The sequence below is a fragment of the Helianthus annuus genome, chromosome 12 (genome assembly GCF_002127325.2).
Source record: "Helianthus annuus cultivar XRQ/B chromosome 12, HanXRQr2.0-SUNRISE, whole genome shotgun sequence".
In the NCBI taxonomy this organism is placed as follows: Eukaryota; Viridiplantae; Streptophyta; class Magnoliopsida; order Asterales; family Asteraceae; genus Helianthus; species Helianthus annuus.
The window spans coordinates 90,492,708-90,502,535 of NC_035444.2; the positions used below are offsets into that span (position 1 = coordinate 90,492,708).

At 35.2% G+C, this 9,828-nt stretch overlaps 1 protein-coding gene across 1 annotated transcript; it reads left to right on the plus strand.

Moving 5' to 3' along the window:
- Window positions 1-2,248: 2,248 nt before the first annotated feature.
- LOC110893216 lies at window positions 2,249-5,037 on the plus strand. The gene is made up of 6 exons (XM_022140332.2): window positions 2,249-2,392; window positions 2,773-2,987; window positions 3,592-3,665; window positions 3,775-3,899; window positions 4,030-4,126; window positions 4,668-5,037. The coding sequence occupies exons 1-6, from the start codon at window positions 2,249-2,251 to the stop codon at window positions 4,700-4,702; spliced, it is 690 nt and encodes a 229-aa protein (XP_021996024.1). The 3' UTR covers window positions 4,703-5,037.
- Window positions 5,038-9,828: the final 4,791 nt, after the last annotated feature.

The window sequence follows — 9,828 nt, forward strand, 5'->3', positions numbered from 1 at the left end:
CGTACTTACTTGTACAAACTTTTGATCACATAAAATACGCGCCTGATTGGCTACCAACTAATCCATTCCTAATACGACATAGAATCCAGCTAGATTCATTGGTAAAAGATTAGTGGTAAAATTATGGTTTAAAATTTCTATCCTTGCTCCCTGCAGGATGTCGCTTATCTTGATAGAACTTCCATTTGCCGTTTCCACCAGACAGTCTTGGTGAATTTTAGTTAATGGTTGATTGAGAAGTTTGCAGAAAGAAGTATTTATGAAACTGTGGTTTGCACCAGAGTCAAATAATAGTATAGCATAAACATCATTAACTAAAAATGTACCGGCAATCACATATGGAATCATCTTGACTTATTCGACTGTCAGAACGGATGCTCTGGCATTCTTCTTGGGTCCTTCTGTTGCCTTTGCTTTGTTGGTTGTCGTTAGAGCTAGTTTCGGACAATTTGGCTTAATATGACCAGGATCTCCACAATTGTAGCATATTCTAACATTAGCTTTCTTCCTACAGTCTTCTTCCTTATTCCCTGATATTTTGCAGAAGTTGCAGTATATCAAGCATTTCCCTGAATGTTTCTTTTACAGTACTTGCAGTAGGGTGAAGAGGAAGAACTTGTTCCTTTCCCGCGATAGGAATTACCATAACGTAATTCTTGGGGAATCTTTTGAGCTAGATTCTTTTTCTAATTTTCCTCTTGCGTGCGTACCAATTCACCTGTCAAGGTGTTAGCTAGTTCTACTGCTTCTTCTATGGTTCACTAGTACACAAGTAACCATTAGACGAGGTTCAATTTTGTTTTTAGACGCGGTAATGCACATAACCCCGTCTAAATATACACACACAATCTCATCACATCATGATACTAACGAAATATCCTTTAAACACTAATAAAATTCGTGTCTTTTGATATGAACCCCGACTTAAAATATGCTTACATAGCTTTAGACGGTGTTTACAAACCCTAACTTAAAATATAACTGAACACTAATAAAATTCGCGTCTTTTGATACGAACCCCGACTTAAAATACGCTTACATAGCTTTAGACAGTGTTTACAAACCCTGACTTAAAATATAATTATAAAACCCCTTTTAAGTATGATACAATGGAGATATATATATTATTTGAATTTTCTAAGTATGATATGGATAGAGATAAAAGGCATGCTTCCTACACTACTAGAAAAAATACCTTTAATGACACAAGAACAATGACACACATTAAATTTATGACACACAAACGCTTGTGTCATAGAAAAAATGTCATCATTGGTAAAATTTGAATGTTTTATGACACTTATTCTTGTGTGTCATTGTTTAAATGTCATTTTCAAAAAAATAAAACACATTAAAATATGTGTGTCATGATTTTGTGTCATCTTTTAACTTTTAATAGTTAAACAAAACGTATGTGTCATCGTTGTGTGTCATCAATATGTGTGTCATTGTTGTGTGTCATCGTTTAATTTTTAATTAATTTAATCACCAATCTATCATGGCGCCATCTAAAAACTTATCAAAAAGTTTTATCCCCCAAAATTCCTTCTCAAAAACCCAAACCCTACGCTTCATCATCCCAAATCCCTCTCAAAATTCTACACACCAAATTCCCAATTCCCTCTCAAAAACCCAAATCTTCAGCCGCTTCATCATCCCAAATCCAAACAAGTTTCTTGCTGATCATCTCCTTCCAGGTAAAAAACCTCATCCAATAATCTATTAATAAAGCATCTTAAATTCTAGGGTTTATGTAACCGATAATCTGCTGAACATCTTCTTTCAGGTTCGAAATTTAGTTATACTTCATGAAATATCAATGTTATTTTAGACTGCGGGGTATGGGGCGGGAGTTTGGGCGTGGGTAGGGGGAAAACGCCCAAGCCACCATCCCGGGTGGGCTTGGGTTTGGGCGTGGCCCTTGGGGCTTGGGTTTCAAGCCGGGCGTGGGGCGGTATGGCCATCCTAGTTGGCTGAATCTCATTGGCTCACCCGCCACGTCATAGCGGTCCATCCCAAAAGTTTTGAATTTTTAAATTCAAACTGTTGGCTTGGCCAAGCGGTCACCCCAACCGATCACCCCAACCCCAACATCCCCTATAAATAACCCCAAACCCCAACCATGTGGTCCACCCCAAACCCCAACCATGTGGTCCATCCCAAACCCCACCGTGGTCCATCCCAAACATTCGCTATCCCCCCACTGCCCCAACCGGTCACCCCAACCCCAACATCCCACGAACCCGCTATGGCATCCTGGACCCATGAAGAAGAACTTGCCCTAGTCACAAGCGTCGTTGACGCTATGAAGGGGCGGCCACCGGGCCAAACAAAATATTGGCCGGAAGCTTTTGCGGCCTACCGACTAAACGTCGATAACGACCGCCACAACGTCAACGCGTGCCAACATAAATGGCGCGAGCTACGTCCCAAGCTCGAGCGTTTCAAGGCTTACTACGAAGCCGTTCCCGGGGGCGAGTTAAGCCACGAGGACCGGGTGGTGGTGGCGAACATAGAGTTTCGCGGCAAGGAAAAAAAGACGTTCGACAAGATCGACCTTTTTGAAATTTATTTAACGCTTTAGGTTTCTTATTTTGTAATTTTTAGGTTTATGTAATTTTATAAATATTAATGAAGTTGTATGTTTTTTTCATAAATGTTTGTGTGATTTTTTTAAATTTTTTGTATTAATGAACTTGGATCCGTGTGTTTGTGGCTGGGTTAATACTGGCCGTTGATATTGAGTGTGATCAATGGCTAAGGTTTTATCAGAAAAGGCGGGGTTTTTCCCTCTCTCCCCATGGTCACTTTTGCCCAATCTCCCCCCAAATTCACATTTACAGCAAACACTACCAACCTCCAAAATCACACTACGAGCTCCAATATCACCACCGTACGAAACCCCACCGGACAAATCTCCACCGGACGACCACCGTACGACAACCAGACGAAGCTTTTGTTCCCACCATCGAACGAACCCCCTTAAGGTTAGTTTAATTTTTCATCTTGTTTTTTAGCTACTGGAATTAGGTTGAAGTGTTTGATTTGTGTATTTGAAAGAAATATTAAGTTGCAGGTGAATAGGAAGTTGAAAAGACATACTAATTGTTAGTCATGATAATATAAACTAATTGTTCGTCTGGATTTTCATGTGTAGTTAGATTTTTTACTTTTTATTTTTTGCAATTTCATTTCAGATCTTTGATTTTATTAAATCCTCTTCCCCTAGATCCTTTTTAGATTTCGATTTTTGGTTTAGGGCTGTTAATTGGGGCGTCATACAAATCATGAAAATGGAATGTTTAAAAGTTGTATATTTTGGCTTCTAGAGTTGTTGATGATGGTACAGGCTGATGGTCAAGACCCGTGCGTGCAAAGTTGGTATCGTAATGCCTGATGCAAGCTAGAGTTGGAAACCGAGAATCTAATTAGCCATACATGAGTTTCCCCGTCATGAGAAAGCAACAAATTTGTCATTTCGACAAAAACAACTATATTTTCATTGATTAATACCCCATCTTTCTTCTACCAATCCTATCTTTATTCATTCTCCAAGATTTCATCTCTTTTCAATCTTTAACATATCAACAGATTAAAGGGTGTTTGTTATATTACACTAACTCAATATGATATTGAAGATGTTCAAGAACACTGCAATAATCTATGTAAGTATATATATTGCTCTTCTTCTTTATAGTTTATACATTAACACACTCACTTCACTTCTTGATTGATCTCATTTTATGTAATTATGTTTGTTTGAATATGTTAAAGTTTCCCAGCAAGAGATAGTTTCTTTGTATAAAAGATTTTGTCAACTCGACCGCAATGCCAAGGGATTCATTTCTGCTGATGAGTTTCTTTCGGTACCCGAATTTGCAATGAATCCTCTGTCTCAGGTATGTTTTTTTTTTAATTTTTTTAATTTTAATAGATATACTGGGATGCCTAGAGAGTATTTCATGATCATAATGATATGCTTGTTTTTGCTTTATGTTTTTTTTTTTTAATTTTTTTTACTTATTATAGAGATTGCTTAAGATGGTGGATGGTTTGAACTTTAAGGACTTTGTGATATTCTTGTCAGCTTTTAATCCTAAAGCAAGCATACCCCAGAAGATTGAACGTAAGTGTCACACCTTATTTTGATCAAGGCTAGCTAAAGCATCTTGTTTTTTTATTATATTTTAAGAGAAAATGATCAAAATGACCCATTTCGACCGATGAATTTAACAAAATGGACACCTTTTTTTCAGAAAAATATAATTTGACTTTTCGTTTAGCTTAAAATTCTTCATGAATATGGTTTACCTTCGATATTAGCTAACTTTTGTAAACACATAATCTCAGTTATATTCAAGGTATACGACTCCGATTATAACGGTAAGGTGACTTTCAAAGACATAATGGACCTGGGGAATTTTATTAGATTAAAAACTTGGCTTGTATAAAAATGGACCAGGGGAATTTTATTAGATTAAAAACTTGCGTCATTTTCACATAAATGATTATGATGTTTTGTGTGCAGATTATAAACTTCCCCATACCATTTAACTACTAGTTACATTTTAAGCTTTGGTTATGTATAGATTCATAACTAACTTGCTTTTTTACTACTTCCCAAACAGAAATTTCACTTAGTCGTTTTTCGTTTGTCTTGTTGATAGTTGATGTCGTGTTCATTATATATCATGAAATGTGAAAAGAGATTGAAGAGGAACATGCAAGAAAAAAAAGAGTTGAGCTTAAAGCTATGTTAAAGATATTGACGGCCACCGACGAAACTTGGTGCAGACACGAAGTAGGCTACGAATGAAGAAATAGAAAAGACAAGGAAGGAGATGCCTTTTTTTAAAGGGCAAGGTGTTTCTTGGTTTAATTGTAGTTTTTTTTTATGGATAGTAATATAGTTTTGAATAGATAAGTAATGACTGTTATTTTACCCGTGTAAACTTTCGGGTTGAATGTGTATTGGGTCGATTTGAGTATGTTCGGCTTATTATGTTGAATATATATATGAATTGATTGTTTGAAATTTGGACTGCAGTTTTTTTATTTTTTACTACAAATTATTATTTTTATTTGTTTAAAATTTAATTGCATATTTTTTTACATAATTGCTTATAAGTCGCGGTTCCTCTAACACCGACTAAAAGCTGATATAAAATTATAAAGTGATTTTAAGTCACGGTTTAAAACACTGACTAAAACCATTTTCCAAAAAGTAGTAACAATTTGAAGTCGCGGTGGTGTATTTTAAGACGGGGTTTATCAAACCGCGTCTGATAAACAATACATTTTTAGCCACGGCATTTTAAGTCGGGGTTCAAAACCGCGACTAAAAACTATTTTAACCGCGTCTAATGGTCACTTTTGTACTAGTGGTTTGTGGTCTATCTGCCTTGACTACATGTCTGATCTCACTGATTAATTCCCAAATGTAATGGGAGATTAATACTGGTTCTGGGAGGCTAGGGTTGGTACTATCCTTGCATATTCAAAGAATGTGGTAGTATATTCCCTGCAATCTACCCCACTCATTCTATGATTTAGAAACTTATTGGCAATCTGCTCCTTTTCATGAGGAGGATAGAACTTTCTTTCAACTTTTTCCTTAAAGTTGTTCCATTCCATACTGTAAACCTTGTCACTTCCTCTTGACTGGAGAATGGTATTCCACCACTCTAGTGCTGCATTCTTAAAGAGATTAGAAGCATACATGATCTTATCCTCATCTGCACACTTAATAATTTTTTTAACTGCTTCTGTCTTTTCTATCCAGCGCAAGGCTGAAATGGCCCCTTCATTGCCTGAGAATTCTATCGGTTTGCATGATAAGAATTCTTTATAAGAACAACCATATGAGATGGTCCTTCTTCTTTTTGGAATTGGAGCTTGGAGAAGTAGTCCGTGATTTCCATTTACGCTGTGACTTGGTTCGTTGGGCGTACGTTTGCTGCCTATTATGGAATTATTTTCTGCCTTTTTATTAATAATGTCGATAATAAATGGCATGGCATCTATGATTCCTTGAGCTACTATGTGTTCGATAACACTTTTATCCCGTTATTATTGTTATTCTGGATTTCCTGATTTACTTTATTTGATATCTGAATTGTAAACATTTATCAGGTATTAATATCATAGAATAAGTTATACAAAAAAACACTCAAGCACACTGAAACAAAATCGTCGATCATTGCGACTTTTACTCTTTTCATATATACGCATCTATTACAAACTATTACTGAAACTTGAACATTAGTAATTATGCATCAATATATATATAGGTGATATATATATATAAATATATATAGGGGAAGGTTCAAATGAAAACCACTAGTTATTGTGAAAACTTGAAAACTAATTAAAAAAGCCAAAAAAACATACCGATTTTTTTTTTGCATACCAATTTTCGCAATTTTATATATATAAAAAAATTTCAAAATTTTTTTGTAGTGCACATGTGTAATACTACACATGTGTATGTGTACTACACATGTGTACTACAAAATATTTTTTTTATATAAAAAAACCTGCGATTTTTATAAAAAAAATTGAAAAAAAAATTTTGGTGTGTTTTTTAGGCTTTTTTTAGTTAGTTCTCGAGTTTTCACAACAAAATTGGTTTTCATTTGAACCTTCCCCTATATATATATATATATATATATATATATATATATATATATATATATATTTATATTTATATATGGAGGGGCTCATGCGAGAACCACTCTTATTGTGAGAACCTTGAGAACCAATGTGAACACAACCTAAAATAGCTAAAAAAACCTAACCCCCACCCCCCCCACCCAAAAAAAACCTAAACTCTCCCCCCCCCCCCAAAAAAAAAAAAACCTAACCCCCCCAAGCTAAAATGCTAAAAACTAAACCCCCAAAAAACCTAAAAAAATTAAAAAAATTATAAAAAAATCTATTTTTTTAATATTTTTTATGCTCAAATCGCTACTTTTAGTGGCAAAAATAAAAGTTTTTTTTTGGCTTCGAAAAGTAGCGATTTTTATATATAAAATATTAATTTTTTTTTTTTTGTGATTTTTAGCTATTTTTAGGCATTTTTTGGTGTGTTCACATTGGTTCTCGCGGTTCTCACAATAAGAGGCGGTTCTCGCATGATCTTCTCCCTATACATATATATATATATATATATATATATATATATATATATATATATATATATATATATATATATATATATATATATATATATATATATATATATATATTTATCAAATCAACAGAAAATACACACACACACACACACACACACACATATATATATATAGGGAGAGGATCATGAGAAAACTACATCTAAATGAGAAAACTAGAAAACTAACTAAAAAAACCTAAAAAAAAGAGCCAAAAAACATACCAATTTTTTTTTACAAGTTTTTATAAAAACATCGCTACTTTTTATATATATAAAAAAATTTTCAAAAAAAAAAAATTTGTTGTATTGCACATGTGCATTATATGTGATTATATGTGTACTACACATGTGCACTATATCCGTAATAGTGCACATGTGTAATACAACAAAATTTTTTTTTTATTTTTTTTTTTGAAGATTTTTTTCCATGTATAAAAACTAGCGATTTTTTTATAAAAAAAATGTAAAAAAAAATTGGTATGTTTTTTAGGCCTTTTTAGTTAGTTTTAGGCGACTGTTTTCTTAATACTGCATTTCCCTCTCGTCATATTTCCAGATGAGTTTTTCTCCGATTTGGCGAATCCGGTTTCCTTTCTCAACCAACTTTTCACCATAGTGGCGAAGTTCTTCCACATTCTCATGGTTCATGGGCGGCATTGGAGCTGGTACGGGTTCAGGGTAAAGTGGTTCTGGTTCTCCATAGGGATATGGGTTATTCAATAATTCCTGAATTGCCCAGTCGTTAGCCCACCACTGTTCTAAAGGGTTTTCTGGTTAGGATCAAAGGCTGGGATTGGAAGTGGGTTTTCTGGTTTTGTTCTAGGTTCATGGGTAGGTCAGGATACAAAAGTAGTAATTGTGGTTCTTGTACCGCTACTTGGTTGAGATCGAGTTCTACATCTGCATTTCTAAACATATGAAAGTTAGCTAGTTGCCTATCCAACTCTTCCTCCCATACAGGTGTAGCTTCTGGATTTTGGGTATTTCTCTCAGCTCTATTCACTATTGCTTGTTGTTGGGCTGTTCTCATTCTTTTTCTCCTTTCTACTTTTGCTCTACTAAACCACCTTCGTTTCTTAGGGGGAAAAGGTTCTTCGGATTTGGCTTTAAAAACAAAGATTCCCTCGGAATCAGCTGCGTATCCGGAGGTTGGCTGGGATGTTCCTTCATCTGTTGGAGAATGAGGTAGGTGACGATAAACGTCAGAAGTACCTTGATCACTCATACCGCAAACTAAGAAAATTGTCAAAATGACATAAAATAATAATATACATATTTACACAGAATAACATAAAAGTTATGAATATTTCCTAACACAATTGGTTAGAATTTTGGTAGTAAAAGAAAACCTAAATGGCTTAAACCAGTTACTCTGATACAACCTTCTATCGCAACCCCTGACCCCACCCCGGGAGCGGGAGCCGCAGACTAGTCAAGTGGTATCGATGTTTATTAATTTGGCAGCAGAAATGAGACATCAGGATCGTAGTTAGGAAATAATTTTAGAGTTTCAAAACACCAAACTTTTATATTAAACAAATGGGATGAAACCCATATTTCATTTATAATATCTTTATAGGGATAAACCCTTAGTTGCTGAAAAACATAAACTTTTTTATTTAGGTAACTTTATAGCCACTTTCTTTAAGCTTTCAGTGCTCCATAGCTGGCTTTTAATAGCTTTCAAATCAAGTTACCTGAAACGCGTTTTAAAAATATTTTATTAGCAAGAAATACTAGCGAGTACATTCCAGTGTATAAAAATGAGCTTTTATAATTTTACAGTATTAGGAACGATTGCAATGTTTATATCTACCCAATCACTCATTTAGTATTTGTCATGTTGGCAGTTACAATGACCGTGGCCATATTACTATTGGCTAATTCTTTGTCCAATAGTAACGCTTGATTAGTAGTGTATACAAAACCCCACATACCAGCAATAATTGTAGAATACAAAGACTTAATCTATAATTGATAAATATTTAGGGTTTTGCAAAGCATTTTAAATATAATGGCTCACAAACTGTGAGAAAAGGAGAATGACTCACATTGTAAACATATGTTTTTTTATGGGCTTCCTGGTGATATTTCCTGATTATTTTATTGAGTTTCTATTAAAAACATACAGTGCACGCGTATTAGTAAAATAACCCAAATCACATTAGCCATACAACACGAGACAGAAGCCCAACGCACTTAGTCAGGCAGAGCCTACACATGCGTTGCTGGTCCTAGATCAATCGGGTAGGGTAACGAATTAGTGATCGGGGGGTTAAAATACTTACAACGGGGCAGAGTTTCTGTTTTAGGGGGTAATATCACTATAATTTTCGTGAATGAGAAAAGAAAACTGAACGAATTGTGAATGCTGCTGAACTGCTCAATTTATAGGTGAAATCAAGGTCTCTCGCGCCCCGCAACAGAATGAGGCCTAGCCTCTCGCGGCCCGCGAGGGTCACCTAGCTACGGCTAGGTTTGACCAATATATCAAGTAGGTCTAACACATTACGGGACACGTGGCATTCTGGGTGTCCGGCAAGACAACAAGCCCTCGCGCCCCCGACTGGCCCCTTAGATCCTGTCGCGGCCCGCAACAGGTGATTAAATCTTGATTTTTTTCATTTTTTGTTAAAATTAATGTTATATGGGTTCGG

Excerpts from the sequence above, each read along its gene's own strand:
- LOC110893216 (XM_022140332.2), top strand. The coding sequence starts at position 2,249 with ATGGCATCCTGGACCCATGAAGAAGAACTTGCCCTAGTCACAAGCGTC. Across the intron at positions 2,393-2,772 it reads TCGATAACGACCGCCACAAC|AAAAGGCGGGGTTTTTCCCT; the intron begins GTCAACGCGTGC and ends AGGTTTTATCAG. Across the intron at positions 3,900-4,029 it reads CAATGAATCCTCTGTCTCAG|AGATTGCTTAAGATGGTGGA; the intron begins GTATGTTTTTTT and ends TACTTATTATAG.